General features: G+C 38.5%; 1 protein-coding gene across 1 annotated transcript in view; it reads left to right on the top strand.

The window, feature by feature from the left end:
• Nucleotides 1-5077: 5077 nt before the first annotated feature.
• lamc3 (laminin, gamma 3) overlaps nt 5078-17621 on the top strand; it is a 116829-nt gene continuing 104285 nt past the window's right edge. The window contains exons 1-2 of the mRNA XM_059358292.1: nt 5078-5603; nt 14410-14714. Coding sequence (XP_059214275.1) covers nt 5228-5603; nt 14410-14714 — 681 coding nt within the window. The 5' untranslated portion in view covers nt 5078-5227. The remainder of the gene's footprint in view (nt 5604-14409; nt 14715-17621) is intronic.

Here is a 17621-nt window from a genome sequence, read left to right as displayed (position 1 = left end):
TCTTTGTTGTAACTTTGAGTCTATTCGTGGTTGTTTGAATTACTTTCAAGCATGAAATGTTTTAACAGTGATGACATTTTTTTTAAATATCTTCGTCCAGAACCCCCATGATCCCTTTGGCTCCTTGGCGGCTTGGGGGGCTGAACAGACATACTGAACCAGATTGAACTAGTACCCAGTATGCTGTTAAGTAATCCTTCCATGCATTTTTTTTACTGTAAAGGAAAAGAAAGCAGAGTGTTTTTCGAAAGCCAAACCAAGAACTCCTTGGTGATACAATTGTGACACTGATGCAGAAAAAGTGCTGCTATATGTATATAAGATGTGCGTTTCTGCATTCATATCCTGCAGCTAGTATTTGACATGTGGCTTTCAAAGAGAACTAGTTTATATAAAGTCAGCAAAGTGAATTTTGACAAGCTGAATCTCTTGCTCTGAGTGTGTGGTCTATCTTCTTTTTCTGTGTCGCAGGAAAACGCGTGGTTGACTTGTCTGAAAAAGCAGCAGGGGGTCCCCGGCAATAGTATACCCTTGGGTGCTTTGCAGACTTTCCCCGTAGTTTCTACAGGCCCCCTGCTGAGCTCATTCAGCCAACTGAAATACTGGCAACAATTTTCAAGTCAAGAATACGTCTCTGTCTGTTGACTGAATTTTCCCTTTTGAAGTATTTGATTCTGCAGCTTCCTGAATGTGTCACAGGTAGCGTCAAAAACATTATCCTGTGCAGATGAATTCTGCAGCATCATCCTGATTCAGCAGACCTAGACGGGCCAACTCATCTGCACCTGCCTTCAGAAAAACTGCTCTCCTGCTTTCTGATGAATAATTACATTGTCCCACAACTCCTTCTCACAATCCTCTATTTGCATTCTGTTCAAACATGTTGTCATTCCATGCAACAGTTGTGATCTCACATACTTGCACATGGCATACAGGTGGTGTGATAATGAACCTGCTTGATGAATAAAAAGTCTGTTTGCAGAGGCATTAGATTCTTCATTATAATTGCTGATCCACATACAGCCAAACAGATTTGACGCCAAGCCTGCTCTCATCCAAAGCCAGCAAAGGATTTCACTGCAAATTGATGTGGTCCTTTTTACAATGTCCCTGCCTGAGTACTGATAGAGCCCTGATAAATCAAGGCAATCACAAGGAGATATGGGAAAGACTTTGCCGTAAATCCCTCCAGGATCATAAATGTACAGCATCTATATGCCTCTGTCCACACTACCTGGGTCTCTCCATCTCAAGCGATCTGTCTTAATTTGACTTTCTTTTGTTGTTAATCCCTTCCTCCGTCTAATTCATTCCATGTCGACATCGATCCAATCATTATTTAAATTGTGCTGATTTGCGCCGTCACTTTAAATGTTCACTGGTTTTCCGGGTGACTGTGTCAAATTCAAACTAATGGAATTCAGCAACAGTAAAATCACTTATAAAAAGAGGATTAGAGTTTACAGCATTACACATTATTGGTTGTGGCACTTCACAACCACTTGTTGGACGTGTCACTTGTGGGACTTGTCATTCCACTTTGACACTTTGGTTCACACTGTGTGCAGACTTGTAGAGTACACTCAGGAAGTCGCCTGGATAGTTTAAGGCTACACCATATGCATATTTCTCTGCAGAATGCTGAGTATTTCAGTGCACAGAGTTTCTTTGTTCTTGAAACATACAGTCATGGAAAACACTATTAGACCACCATTTTCTTCAATTTCTTGTTCATTTTAATGCCTGGTACAACTAAAAGTGCATTTGTTTGGCACAATATAATGATAACAACAAAAATAGCTCGTAAGAGTTTAATTTAAGAGCTGATATCTTGCAATTTTCCATGGTTTTCTTGATAATAACCAAAACCATTGTCAAAAAAAGCATGGAAAATGTACCTTTAGTTGTACCAGGCATTGAGATGAATAATGAAGTAAAGAAAACAAGGGTGGTCTAATAATTTCTTACATGACTGTACACATATCTTGACAGCAAAACATTCCCAGAAATGGCACAATGTGTGTTTTAGAGGCATTAATATCCAGTGTCCTTATGCTGAATGTGTGCTCTTATATCTATATTTAACAAATATAAGTTTTCCTTTATGTGACAGAAAGAAGACAATAAAAAATATGAGTGGCTCATCAGGATAGGACAATTTACTCACAGGTTGGTGGGCTCCTCCTGTCAACTCTACGACTTTGCCAGTTAAATGTAAAAAAACAACAACATCAGAGTAAATGGAAAGGAACAGGTGGAGAAGATGGGCACCAGCTAGCATCCTGACCACATGGACAAGCACTGCAAATTATTTGGTTCTTACCAAGATAAAAACAACTTAGATTTAGAAGTGTTTGATCATTTATCAAGAGTTCATTTCTTATTTTAAGTGTTCAACAGATTCAACAATCTTAATTAAAGAAATCTTGAAATCAGCAAGATAATTTCCCTCAGATTTAGTGTTTTTATCTTGTTTTTAGACACCCCTTTTTTTTGCAGTGCATCTCTGCATCGGAGGAGGATTACCTCTATAGCTGCATCTTTTTACAACAGGATATAGGAACTGCAATTACCTTTGTTTGGACAAGGTGATCCTATTCCCATACACCAATCTGACAGAACAGAAGACTGGCAAGGAAAATGTGGAGGCATGTGTTTCATGGTGTATAATGCACACATTGGAGGAACTGATGGGATTACATTTCACAGGTCTTGTACCATATACGACTGCATGTCACAAATAAAAACTGATTGATTGACTGACTTGAAACCAATTCTTCTAGGATAAGATTTTAAAAAAATGTTTCAGCTTGTTTGTATTTCTTTAAACTGATCACAATTTTCATGGGCAGCACTAAGCCCAGGTTGCAGCGACAGTGCTCCTGCAAAATAGATAATGAAGAGGAGAGGAAGAGGAGGGGAACGCCATCTGAAATAGGCGCCCAATGGCAGGCTTATATCAACAATTGAGCCAGACTATAATTACAACAACTAAATCAGACTTGTCTCCCCTCAAAAACTATAATATAGGGCGTTTGTAAAGGCAAAATATGACTCATATTTACGTTTTCGACTTTCCTCCGCTGCCATCTTGCTGACGTATAGTACAAACGGCATACTTTCACCCAGGTGAATGAGATTCGTGTCCTGTGTGAAAACAAAGGTAAACAACTTTTTCGTAACTTACACTTTTTTTTACATAATTTCCTTGGCTCACGTCACCTTCGTAACTACTTTGCTGTCAGTATTTACATACATATATTTACTGTTTAAACTGTCTTTTATGACGCCTTACCAGGAAGTTTTTGCCCTGAACCTAGGTCAGTGGTTTTGTGGCCTAAATTCACAGAAACTTAAGCCTTTTTTACAACTGTGAACCGTGCTTGTATGTACAATGGTGTGTGTGCTATTTTTAGAATGCTCTTCTGTAACCGCAAGCCCTGAAATGCTCATTTGATAAGTGCTCATAAGCAGTGGTAGAAAAAGTATTCAGATCCCATACTTTAGTAAAAGTACTAACACCACACTGTGAAATTACTCCACTACAAGTAAAAGTCCTGCATTAAAACTTACTGAAGTAGAAGTACAAAAGTATCAGCATCAAAATGTACTTAAAGTCGTGATGCAGAATGAACCAACTGAGACTGTTTTATATATTATAAATATATTAAAACATTATTTGTATTGATGCTTTTATGTAAGCAGTGTTTTAATTTTGTAAAGACAGGGCTCATTTAATTACTTAGTTTACTGTTATAAGATTTAATTAAAAAAAGGCTAATCACTTGAAACTGATCATATATTTTAGGTTAAATCTCGACCTGTAAAGTAACTAAAGCTGGCAGCTAAATGTAGGAAAATGTACAATATTTGCCTAAAAATGTAGTGGGGTATAAGTAAAAAGTTACATAAAATGGAAATACTCAAGTAAAGTACAAGTACCTCAAAATTGTACTTAAATATAGTACTTGAGTAGATGTACTTAGTAACTTTCCTACACTGCTCATATGTGTTGTAATGGGTGATATTGACAAACGGTCTATTCTGTCGCTTAAGTTGGAGAATTTGTTGACTAAACCAGCATTTCTTTAACATATTTTTCTCCATACTGTATTGCAACTGGTGAAAAAAAAGGTGAAGAATGGAAACTGGACAGTCTGTATGACCACCAGTTGATTAAAACGGTTGGTTACACAGACCAGGATGCAGTCATCAACGCGATGATGAGTACATGAGTGGTGACCTTGGTCTGCAATGCATCTACTTCTAACTGTCAGCTGTTGGAATATTTACCCGCATCCCCACCAATAGGTTTCCTGTTTATATTGGTGATGACTTACAACTTTTCATCATAGTTTCCCCTCTTTTTAATTCATGGCTAAGTCAAATCAAACACTGATGGATGGGTTACACAGGACCCCGAGCAGTCCGTATGAATTACAGGGACATTCAAACCAGTTCTCACTTCTCATGGTGGCGGGGCCTTGAGCAGATCTTGCTGAAAAAGCAGTGCAGCTCTCTCACTCCTCTATTTTTATAAATAAATTGTCCCTTTAGGTCACACAACTCCCCTGAGCTACATCCCTTTATGGAGATGACCCGTGCCTGCTGAAATATTCCAGACAGTTTTAGCACCTCTAGTCTTCCACTGTGAATCACTACAGTCAGCATTTACCACAATGTCTTGCTGTGGGGCCAACTGCCAAGTACATTTATCACCATATCGATGATATTGTGCCTTCCTGTAAGTGGTGAATGCAGATGGTTTGGTACTCACTATCTCAATGCCCAGAGGTGCAACAACATCACTGCAATATTATTTAAAGATACTTTAGAATGTGTTTTTCCTGTCAAATGAGATTGTTTTACCCAAGCCTTTACATGTGAAGCGAAAGGTGGTGTGGTGCTTGTGTTGACCAGCAGGTGGAGAAGTTATTTTATGGACTGTTCTACCCTCCAACACCCACCCCTGCCCCTCCTCTGTCTGTCTCCTGCTGCCCCTGATGAGAGGAGTTCCTGCACAAACTTCATTCCACACCACAGAGGGAGAACATATGTTGCAGGCTCACCAGAGACAGAACAGAGAGAGTAGTCAAACAAAGCTCTCAGACTGGACTTATTTTTTGTTGTTGGATTACTTTCCTCTAGTCAGGGATTTTTGCATCAGAGTGTATGAATGTGAAAGTTTGTGTGTGAAGTGTAAATGTGATTCTAACTGCTTTTAGACATGGAAACATCATTTTCTGTGAGCTCTCCTCTCCTGGCCCTTCTGCTCTCTCTTCATCTGCACTGCCACCTCCTTGTTTGGGCCGCAATGGACTCCTGCTTGGATGGAAGTCGTTGCATGCCCAAGTTTGAGAACATTGCCTTCAATCGCACTGTGGTGGCATCAAACGCCTGCGGTTCCCCAAAAGAGGACTACTGCATGCAAACCGGCTCGACACGCTCCTGCCACTACTGTGACGCATCAGATCCAGACCTGAGCCACAATGCCAGCCTCCTGACGGACTTCAACAGGAATGAGGAGTCCACGTGGTGGCAGAGCCAGTCCATGTTCTACGGCATTCAACACCCCAATTCTGTCAACCTCACCCTCCACCTGGGTAAGAGCTCAGCAGCACATCCTCACTCCTTCAGTCTGACCCCCAGCATTCTTCGGTTTGACTTTCCTCAACTTGCAGTGTAGTTTGTGGCCAGGCTGAGTAATCTAGGTCAAGCATGTGTGTCCTCAGGGTTCAATTATGGTCTCTGCTCCTATAATGCTGTATATAATGTCCAATTTCATTTTAAAGTGCTTGAAAGCTCTTCACTGCATTTCCTGGGTCCCGGAAAAGAATATGAATATCAGTAATAGATTTAGCACTCTATTAAATGCAGATGGTTTTCAGTGTTAAGAGTCTGGTGATGGGATTTCAGATCAATGCATGTGAGTCGTCCTAACACCAGTTCAGATGTGGTTTCATCACTTTTTTTCTCTCTCTGAGCAGCAAATATCTTGATATATTACTTTGTTTGTGCATTCATTGGGAAATCTTTAATGCGAAACATCTGTCCTAACAACACATGATTTATATTACTCAGTTGCAGCTTTGAGCTGTCTTCATAAAAAACACTTTCGCCCAGACATGGCTCAGACTTGGACTTTTTGGAAGCACATAGCCACAAGGGCATGTCTGAGAATTTGCTTGGATTTAAAGTGGATGAGGAGGAGACACACTTTCTGAGTGATGGTTCAGTGCTGGCCTAAGTTTACTTTTACTCAGCCCACATATCACCATGGAGCATTGGTGATGAACCCATCTGAATCCGTCTGCCACAACAGTCACAACTCAAACTGATGAGGCTTTTTTAGACCTGATTTGAGCCATAACTTTAATAGAATACAACCATGACACACAGCCTTCATTTTAACATGTTTTCAGTATGATTTGGACCAGGCTATGACAGAAATCCACCTTTATGTAACCAAATCTGCATTTCACCTCATATCACATCACATAGTATGCAGTATTATTCTGTCACTGGCTCAATTCAGTGCTTTCATTGCAGGAGTCATCAGGTTTCACCACAACAAATGTACTGTACAAGTAAATTAAAGTAAAACCACTTAATATTTCCAAAGAAATTCCAGGAAAAAAGCAGCAGATAACCTGCGGAGGAGTCCTGAGTTTGGCAGGAACAGGACTATGATAAGGAGAGGGGGACCAACTGAAGTTAGTCAGACATTTACATAAAATGCATTTGGAATTCAGAAGATACATTTACTTTCCAGAGGGGTAAAATTCATTAACCCCCCCTAGCAAGAGTCACTTTTGCGTAGCCAAGGATTTGGTCAGCAGGTCTACTGTCGCTGGAAATTATGGAAATTTTCCCTTCACTTCAAAAAGTTTTCACAGAACTTTTGGAGAGAAATCCCACATATTTTAAACAAAGTTTAGCTGTTGGAGTTTTTTTAAATGTAGTCAAACACCTATATTAACACTTGCTGTTACTGTCAGAAGTTATAACCAAGAAATTATAGATAAATATCTATATGAGCAAACAGCTTGTCTTGGATGGATCAGTAAGCTCCATCCTACTGACTCAAGTACTGGAAGACCCCAGAGGTACACTTTTAATCATATCTTCTATCTCTATCTCTCTCTTATTTTTCATCACCTTTTAAAATCGATTGTTCCCATATGGCTTCATAACATTGTTTTCTATTTATGTTTTAATTAGTGCTTTTTAAAAATACCAATGTAGTGTGTCCTGGGGGACCAAAAGTAAACCAATTCCACCCATGCAGTTTTATTATGAAAAAGAATAAACATATAGATAAAGTGTTTGCCATTGGGCCTTATTTAAAGCATCACAGGCTGTCAGAGGAGCCTCTCTTTGAAGGAGATAGACACAGATTTGCTCATGTGTTCTTTTGTTTGACACAATATGCAAATTAAGTGTAACACCCCCCAAAATGATAATAATCTGTTGTTTATCTTTCAGATGACATAAATTAGGTAAGTAAGTTAGCATTAGTTAACATTTTGCAATGATGGTGGTTTCTTCTCGACGTCCCCGGTCAGTAAACCTTGAATTTGTTGGTAAGATGGGGGTCAAACCAGAAATTAATTGGTAGTCCAGAACATTTCAGAGCAACGTACAATTATTGTAGCAGATGAGAAAAACTTTTTGCATTTTTAGTTTCTACAACTAATGATACAGTGGAAGGCACAAATGCATTTTGTAGCCAGAGTGTGAGAAAGAGCTTAATGATTTGGGGAAAAGAAGTGCAACATAATTGCAATATCTTAGGATATTTTGTAGAAAATGAGCCAAACTCTTAAAGAAAAAGACTGTTGTTATGGCACAAATTATATAAACATAATGGTTTTCTTCTAGCATGAAGTGGATTCTGTGGAAGTTGTTCAATATGAGCACTTTTCTTTTGTTGAGCACTTGAAAATCTTGACTAACAGTCACTCAATTGCACATAAAACATCTGGGCCAGTGCTTTGGTTTGGATGAGGAGAGGTTTAGGCTGTGAAAATGCTTGGTTACAGGAAGATCAGGTAAGGTAAATGTTTGTGGTTAGGATTTAGCCATGGTAAAATGTGAAATCCATCAGCTTAAATAATTAAACTTCACCTCACTTGGAACTGAACCTGGGTCTTCACAGTTCAAAGCAAATATGTAACCGTGCAACACTTTTACCATGCTGCATTATTCCTGTGTCAGTAATTCAAGTTTTTAGAATTGCCTCCTTCACGCACTCTTTTCCTTTGAGCAAATGAATTTGACTCACTTTTTGTACACTGCGTACATATTTGCATTTGAAGACATTTCTCATTTCACCAAATTTTATGAGACCAGGTTGAGCCATTAGTATCATTATCCCATTACCATGCTGTGCAAAACTGCTGAAATAAAGTAACAGAACCACATTTGTCACTTTAACTGAATTAAATTGTGGCGATTAATGTTACAAAGCATTATTACAAATCTTTCTATGAAATTACCTTTCCCACTTCCATTTATTTGCTGAGCTGTGTGTGTGTGTGTGTGTGTGCGTGCGTGTGTGTGTGTGTGTGTGTGTGTGTGTGTGTGTGTGTGTGTGTGTGTGTCTAACAGAGGGTCTGAGCAAGGGCGTAAACAGGAATTTGGCCTGCCCAAAGATTATTGCTTTGATTGACACCTGGATAGGCTAAGGTGGTGAATGATTGGTATTAATACTTACTGTGGAAACCTCTCCTCTTATGACTTCTACAAGTAAGTGTACGTTTTGCATTCGACTGGTAAATAGATAATTAGATTTGTAGCAGAATTCTGTTGAATTAAGTGCTATTTAAACATCTTTTATTTCGTCACCCTGTTAAAATAATCGCCTAACTCATTTTTTCAAGTTTGGCAGGAAACACAAAACACTTCACCTTCACTTCTCAAGTGTAACAAATGAAATTTATTGATAATTTCACTCAAAAAGGATGTAACAAAGGATGGCTATTGGCATAGTAATAACACCGTGTGTAAATTATGTAACTTAAGAGAAAGAGATGACTTAGGCAATTTTTTGAACATGCCTTTGTGACTTAAGCAAGATATGGTAACACTTTATTTTGAAGGTCACACAAACATGACATGACAAGTATCATGTGCATTAATGTTACTTAAAAGTGTCATTAATGTTCATGACACATCCCATGTCATGTTTATGACACGCTCGTGTCACTCTTATGTAGACACCTTAGAGTGTCTGTCAACAATAAAAAACTGATAAACTAAACTGATAACAATCTCCCTCTAGCTCTTCTTTGCTGGGTTCTTATCTGATGCCTATGAATGTGGCAAATTGTCAAAGAAGTGATGATCTTAAAGGGGTAAAATCACATGATCTGATCAACTGAGGAGATGATTTAGGCAAAAAACCCCAATTTTGACAAAAAATGACTTTTATTAACAGGGTGACGATTTGGATAGTGCTATGAATGAGCGTTACCTTACACCTGCAATACCTGCCTTTGGCCAAGAGGGGGCAGCAGATAGAAGGTGTAAACACAAACTGCGAAGTTGTTAGCGAACAGTTGCCAATTCAGACATCTAGCATTTAACGTTGTGCAGCAACATTATCATTCCTGTGGAGTTGTTTCTTTTGGCCACCTGGCGAATGTAAGTACAATATCCAATGTCTAACTATTTTACCAACTCCTGGGAGAAATAGCTGACTCCCTAGCGGTGAAATGCTAACGTTACACTATTACACTGCGTTAACGAGCTAATGTCAACGTCAATAGCTAGCTAACTGTTAAGGACTTTTAGCTAATGTTAGCTAATAACGGCTGCCTGCTGTGTCTGAAAACAACCGAGAGTGGTGAGAGCAAACCAATGCAGTTTTTGAGATAATGTTGAAAACAGTTAATTAAAGGTAAGACTCAACAGGCAAAACACAATGCAGTGTTCGCTTTTGAGCTTTTGAGCGAATGCTATTTTGCTTTCATAGCATGTGTTGTTTGAGACCAGTAGAAAGAAAACATTCAAAATACACTTTTAGGTTTTTACTTTAGACTCGAAAATTAGCACTAGATGATGCTTAATTCATGTATTCAAACATTTCTGAAAACCTGTAAAACAAAAAATAATGGTCTTGATGTATGTAACATAATCAACTTAGGGAAATGTATTTTCTATTCACATTTAGTCTTATTAATGTATAATTTAAGGCAGTCTTTCAAATTCTCAAAATTAGTCATTTTACTCCACACACCAAACGTCCTAGTTCATCTTTCAGATCTGCCTTTATTTTAAACTTCCATCTGTATATTCCTGTCATTAAAAAATAGATTGATTTTCATCTAAATGTCTGGACGAGCACAGTAAAATTGTCAAATCTATATTTGTTGCTTTTTTTGGGTTGGTATAAAACTAATTGTGTTAGGTGGAATATAATATCATCTCATATTGATTGCAGGCCACTGAATTGAATCAAATCAAAATTGTATCGTGTCAGACTTTGCAAATATTGTGTCATTGTCCAAAGAATTTATATATATTGTATTGATGTGATGAAACTTGTGATTTACACCCAAACAAAGGTTAGAATTTTCCCAATAGCGTGATATGTGTGTGTTTGGATTTCCAGCTATCAGTCAGTGAAGACAGGTTCTGTTCAAAATTAGAAATTTTCTCGACAACTCAGATCTCCTCCCACATCCTCTGTAGGTTTAGGAGGGAAGACATCCCCATCACAAAGGTCTCCTTCAAAGGAACAAGAATCAGGGACAAAATGATGACAGAAGTTGAAAATGTCAGCGGTTTGACCATAGATGAACTGTTATATCACGTGCTCAGAAAGCAAGAAGGGCCTCTATCAAATGGAGAATATTGATTTCCAATAGCAAGTAGATGTCTGGCTGTGTTTTGAGGCTTTGTTGTTTGTTCTGCGTTGTCTGGAGGGTTTGTTATTCTTCAAACAATTCCAACACCCACATGTCTGTCTCCCTCAGACTAAGTGACCTTTACTCCTATCTGCACTACTCCCAACATGTGTTTTTCCAGACCTGAAGCTTTTGAATTATTCTAGCATTGTTAAACGAAGGATGATTGTGTTTTCATAACACACAGTTTTATGTAACTGAATAATCTTTAAATTTTGTATGTGTGGCATCTCTTTGGTCTTTTACGAAAGCTCTGTGATCCATCTGGGTTGCTGGTGGGGGGTGTCTTCGACATTACTGTTTTCTTTTGCCTTTCCAAACAAAACAAGCTCTCTCTGAAGGGAATACAGGCAATGCTGGGATGATAAACACAGCAGTAGGATGTGGGGACACATTGCAGCCAGGTCAGAGTGGTTGTGTGGAAGAGTAGAAAGAAGTAGGGGGAGCCGGGGCTGCTTCAAGGGGAGTAAACAAAACATAATGAGGAAGAAGGGGGGAGAAAAAAGAAAATGCCGGGTGGTTTGCTGGTAAGGAATGGGGTCAGGTTTTTCCCACAAAGGTTTGTTGAGATACACACACACACACACACACACACATTCTAACATTGATGTCTGCAGCTGGTTCTCATTCAGCACTGTCAAAGACAAGCAACATCCTGCCTCAGATGTAAAACAATGATAAAAGTCTGCCACAGTTGGCATGACACTCTCACAGCCAGATTATTGGTGTGCATATGAGACACAATTCTCTGTAAGAGGCTATTCTGTTCTGTTTAATTCAAAAACTTTGGGAAGCAGCATGATTAGAAGATAAATCTGTGTATTTACTGATCACAAAACATCTCGGCTTGGGGTAAATAGATTGTAAATATTGAGTCTACAGTACTTGTGGTGAGTTTAGTCTCAGTCTAGGCACATGCAAGCAGCTGTGTTAAGCTGACACTAGTGACTCAGAGTCGGGTCTGACTCGCAGCTTCCATCCTTTGTTCTTGAAGCCTGTGTCCACAGTCATTTTATTAGTATGCTTGTGCGCAACATGAGCAGCTTTGGTTGGATTTGTGATACCACAAGATTCTGTAAAGTCACACCAGGCAGTTTTACTGGGTTTCCATACTTGTCATAATTCTCAGTTCTCAAAGACCTTTTGATTGGCGAACATAGAGAGACTTGTTTTTAAAACTGAGCTTTCCAAACTGTGAAAATAAACGTATTTTATCTATAGATATTTTGTTTTTGTAAGTTGCTCGCTTGGCTCTAATAGCTTATATCCCCTCTGTTGTGCCCACACATCACATAAACTCTAATGAATAGATAAAGGATGCACTCCTGAATGCGGATGAATCACGAATCATTAAACATTATACAAAACAACATACAAATATCCTTTGCAATTAGTCTGCATTTCATCACGGGATATCCAACTAATGTTTCATCTTCTGCCTCTTTTATGTTTTTGCCTCAGTCCCAGCAGGGTTGAGCTCACCTCACGCAGGGAGTAAATGAAAGCTAAATGATGGAAGGATCTCCTAAAGGAAAGATACCATTAGAGATTGCTGCAGAGACAAGAGACTGAGCAGCCTAGATCTGACTTGGCAGAGAGAAGCAACAGATGTCATTATGGCAGTAGCAGTGGATGGCAACCCTCTATGAATGTGCGGAGTGGCTGAGACTTAGTATCTAATGATGTAGAAAAAAATCCCCAAGAGAGCAATGAAGAAGCCTGTTAAGAGAGTTTCTACATGTTATTTCTCATTTTGGTCTCAATATGACTTCAGTTTGTATCTGCCCAGTTAATCCCCTGTAAAGCTGCACAGCATTTGGCAGATTCTGGGTGTGTGTTCATATTCAGGAAATATAACTGCAAGTTTCCCTGATATGGCTCCAAGATTATTGTTTGAAGTGTCCACAGTGAGTAAACAATGGGAGGAAATGACACCACTCAATCAAAAAGAAGTATTGATTCTCTGTTTGCCCTGAGATTAGGGAAGATGTCAGCATTACTAAACTAAATAAGAACAACAGCTATGCTGCAAATCAGAGACTTTCCCACTTCAGTTTTCCACACGGAAAACACTATGAAGTAACTATTAATTCATGCCATATAAAATATGCAAAAAAGATGCCAAAATGCATTCTCTACTAACCTTTCCTCATTTAATTAAATATGTAGCTGCAAGACTCATCCCTTCACTTATTATGCACCTTCAAAAATTACTTTACAGACTTCTCTTCAGTTACAATGCAACACCAATTACAGCGTAACCTAGTTGGATCTGCTAAATCCCCCAACACCACCTCAAATGGAAATATGGGAGTGGTATATTTCCTCGTTTGGTGCAGATCTTCTTTTAGATGAGATTGTGCTCTGAAACCCATTTTCCTTTTTCACAGATTGAAGTCGAATCACTGTTTTTGAGGGGAATACAAATCTATAAAAAACTCTCACTTCGCTTTCTCTCTGTTTCTCCCCATGCCACCAAATGGCTGATGTACCACTGAAATCTCACATTAGATAAATCATTCAATGACTGATTTATCTAATTCTATGCCATACTTAACTACTCATAGGGTTGCAGTATTATGGGAATATCCAAGGTAAAATGACTGGAATATTTAAGCTTCATCACACAATTTATTAATTGAAATAACATAAAAAATGTTTTAAAAAATTAATTCCAGTAATATAATCAAAACTTGCATGAAGCCTGACGTCCTTTGGGTCAGACAGTGCAGCAGTGTGTTGATGCACATGTAAAGTGAGAAGGCTCCCTGCATGCAGAGGGGTTGTAATTTTACTGTTATATCATTTAATAGGATTATGGCAAATCATCTCTACATGTGTTGGAATAGTGCATTGTTTGGTTACAATTCAATTAAATGGACATGATTTAACCAGAACATGTCATAAGACCTAGTAATGCTTTTTTTTTTTTTTTTTACATGTATCTTCCCTTGAAAAAAGTTATGGAAATGTAATGATCCTTTGCAACACTAACCCCTCATGATAAATGATCAATCACTTTTCTGTTGATTGGATCTGTCACTTTCCTTTTGCATCTGAAATGTTAGCCAGTGTTTTGAACAATACAGACGCTTTTCCCCATGGATTTGCACTCATTGGCCTATTCTGACCTACAGTTATTATAAAAAGAAAAAAAAATACTTTTTTGTCTGTTTCCCTTTGACCTATGTTTCACTTCTGGGGCCTATTATGATCTGGATAATGAGAAAATAATCCTGGGTATTCTTCTACTCCTGCAGGAATGACATTCATTTACCCTGCACAGAGGCACGGGAAATTAAGCCTATCCCCCATTGTTTTCCTATAATGCAATTATGTCTTTTTTTCCCTTTTGCTCCTGGGCCCTAAACTATCACCCCACAGTATTTGTCTGTTACATAACCGGCCCTGATCTCACTGTGTAACTACAATGGATCTAGTTCCAACAGTAATTCTTTCAATGATTCCATTCAAAGCTAATCATATCTGTTTTCCACAGGGAAGGCTTTTGAGATAACCTATATACGATTGAAATTCTACACCAGTCGGCCGGAGAGCTTCGCTATCTACAAGCGCACTGAAGAGGATGGACCCTGGCTGCCTTACCAGTATTACAGCGCATCTTGCAAGAAGACCTATGAGAAGGATGCTAATGCTTACATCCGCCCGGGAGATGACGAGAGGACTGCTTTATGTACAGATGAGTTCAGCGATATCTCTCCCCTCACTGGAGGAAACGTGGCTTTCTCTACCCTGGAGGGACGGCCCAGTGCGTACAACTTTGACCAAAGCGTGGTGTTGCAGGTAATGGCACATATTGATGTTATATGCATATTATGCCTGTGTTTATATTTGATATATTTTATTTGGCATGGCTTTTATTAAATCCACTCACACTGAATTTTGCAGAAAGATCACAATTAAGACAAAAATGACAAAAATGTTAGAAAAAAATCTAAATGCAAAATTAGTATCCTAAAAGCGACAAATTGTTTTAAGTTGAAAATGAAAAAAATGTAAACATTTGCTTCTTTTTAATGCATTATATTCCAAAACCTTGATGTCAATCCATATTGGTAGTTAGAAGTTAGCATCAACCTTTCTCATATTTGTTTTCTTGACCACCATCTTAAGCATATACTTTAGCAAAACAAACATTGTAGCTACTGATATACACGCATGCATGCTTTCAAGCCTTTTTCAAAGCAGCTGAAGGAAATCTAATGTTATGCTTAGCTCTGATTAACATTGATGAAGCTTTGAGAGGGCTGTGCTGAATTAATGGCAGCCTCTTGGGGGAGCGTCTGGGAGGGGTGGGCACAGTAAAGCGTGGCTAAAAATGAGTGAATAAAGGACTTAATGCAGCCACTCCTCTTTCTTTGACAGGGCTATGCATCTGTGTATCTGTCCATGCATTTGCTCTGCATGGCTGCTTTAGTGAAATACTTTCTTCATATTAATTACGGAGAATCTTTGCTGTTATGCGTGTGAATATATGTTTATATTGAGGTCTCTGCTTGCTTACAGTAACGTAAACTTGTCACAATATATTAAGAAACTTGGCCCTAATTAGAGCAGAGATCCTACAAGGCTATCTACTGAGGGAGGATATATCATTCTGATACTAACAGTAATAACTCCATTTCTCAGCAGAGAATATGCATATGCACATGTGCCTGTGTGGCCAGAAATAGTAGATCAGATATGAAATTAAGATTGTCCAGCTTCAAAGAAAACTGGTATTGGGAGAAGGGAAATCATTATCTAAATTGGTGAGCAGCAGATTCTCAATCAGATGCAGAAATTTACAGCAACATTTATTCTGAGACACTTGCTGATATTTAATTTTCCTTGGTTCAGCTTTAAACTCTAGCTGTGTACTCAGACAGAACACAAGGGAATTTTAAGAGGCACATCTGTATACAGAGTCAGTCGAAAACAGTGTAGTGGTAAAACTCGTATCAGAATAAAGATCAAGTGTTTTGGCAAATAGGTTTACACATTCAAGGAATTCACCTTGGTGTTTGGTGCATAACAATATAACAACAATAAACATAGTTGGAAGAAATAAATAACAAATACTGCAAAAGTCAAGAAACATGAATAGAAAACAGAAAACTTCATAATAGAAATATGGAGAAGTACTATAAAAAAAGGCCTGTTTTCAAAATATAAAGTAAAAGAAAATGAAAATGTGCAGAGATAGCAATCCTACAAAGATGTTAGGCCAATGAGTGACACAAGGCAAAAAATGCTTTGTTTTTCACAGAAGCAAATCATGCCTTCACAATAGCAATGGTGTTCATTCAGACAGAAAGTGTGATCATTTGGGTCATCCCATCCCTGGAGTGACAAAGTTATTAATAAGTTACAGAAACATTGGGTTTAATAGTCCACCTTCCCTTCCCCTCTCTCTGTCACTCACATACACACAAACACACTGCCTTGGCACTCTGCCTGTGTCTCTGTCTTTGTCTCAGTCCTTAATTAGGACTATGACAGTTGTGCTACTATAATACAGTTGCTGTTTGTAGGCCAGGTTGCGTTTGAGTGGTAGATGAACACTTCAGAGATCCCAAAAACTTATCAAGAAGAAAATATGACAAAGCCTGTCTTGCTCTTGGTATCACAGTTAACTTGGTAGAAGGTGATGAGGGACCAGTGTGTGTTTTATGTCTAAAAACTGCCAGCTGAAAGTATGGGGCCCAGAAATTTAACAGGGGGAGGGTGAACCTCATTTTAACTCCACAAACCCTATAGGGATGTGGCTGGCGTGGATGGTAGGCATATTAAGTGTGGGACTTTGACAGCAGTCACCGGGGTTCATATCCTGAGTTCTTCGTGTGACTAGGTTTAGGCACGTCAAGCAAGGTTAGAGAAAGATCATGGTTTTGGTAAAATATTGATAAAGTAAAGACATCCTGTCTTCTGCTTCAATACACTGTGGAGCTTTTCAATATTTAACCAAGAACACAATCTTTTCCTAACCATAACCAGGCGCTTTGAGTCCTTGAAAATAACAATAAAACTATGAATCATGCTTTAGCTATACTATTTCTATTATTGAATTGCAAGAACAGATATTGTAAAAAAAAAAAAAAAAGGATTCTTGATGGCCATATAGCTTCTTATATGTCAATTCAAATAATTTTCTCAATTTCTAGCAGAAGGTAGGCAACTAGGGCTGCACAATATTAATGTAAACTTGCATAATTTACACACTTTGAATATAGTAGCAGGCGCAATGTTGTCTGATACGTGCCATGCTGTTAACTCCAGTCACAGAGTCCTCACTGTGTCTGATTAGCCAGAATCTGCATGCATGTGAGTGAGGTTCATTAAACTAATGCTGTCATAGTACTGTGCATAGTAAAAGCAGGAATGTGTGATAAGATGAGTGCAGACAAAAGTGTGAATGCCAGAGTGGAACTAGTGCTTTGGAAAAAAAAAACACGTCCACCATCTGGCAATGTTTTGGATACAGGAGAGACTACATGGCACAGGCATTATGCAAGTCTGAGTTAGGTGCTGAGTACACTTTAACATCTGTTTAATTATAACAAATAATATTCTTATTGCTATATTCAAAGCATATTTTGCTCATATTGTGCAGCCATAGAGGCAATCATAAGGTAAAACAATGCACCTAAATGACCCCAGCAGGAACGACATGATGCATAAACCTAATTGAGAATAGTAAGTTATTGTTTC

This window comes from Centropristis striata, chromosome 19, assembly GCF_030273125.1.
Source record: "Centropristis striata isolate RG_2023a ecotype Rhode Island chromosome 19, C.striata_1.0, whole genome shotgun sequence".
Taxonomy (NCBI): domain Eukaryota; kingdom Metazoa; phylum Chordata; class Actinopteri; order Perciformes; family Serranidae; genus Centropristis; species Centropristis striata.
The sequence above is the reverse complement of the archived record's forward strand: the minus strand, read 5'-3'. Positions and strand labels throughout refer to the sequence as shown.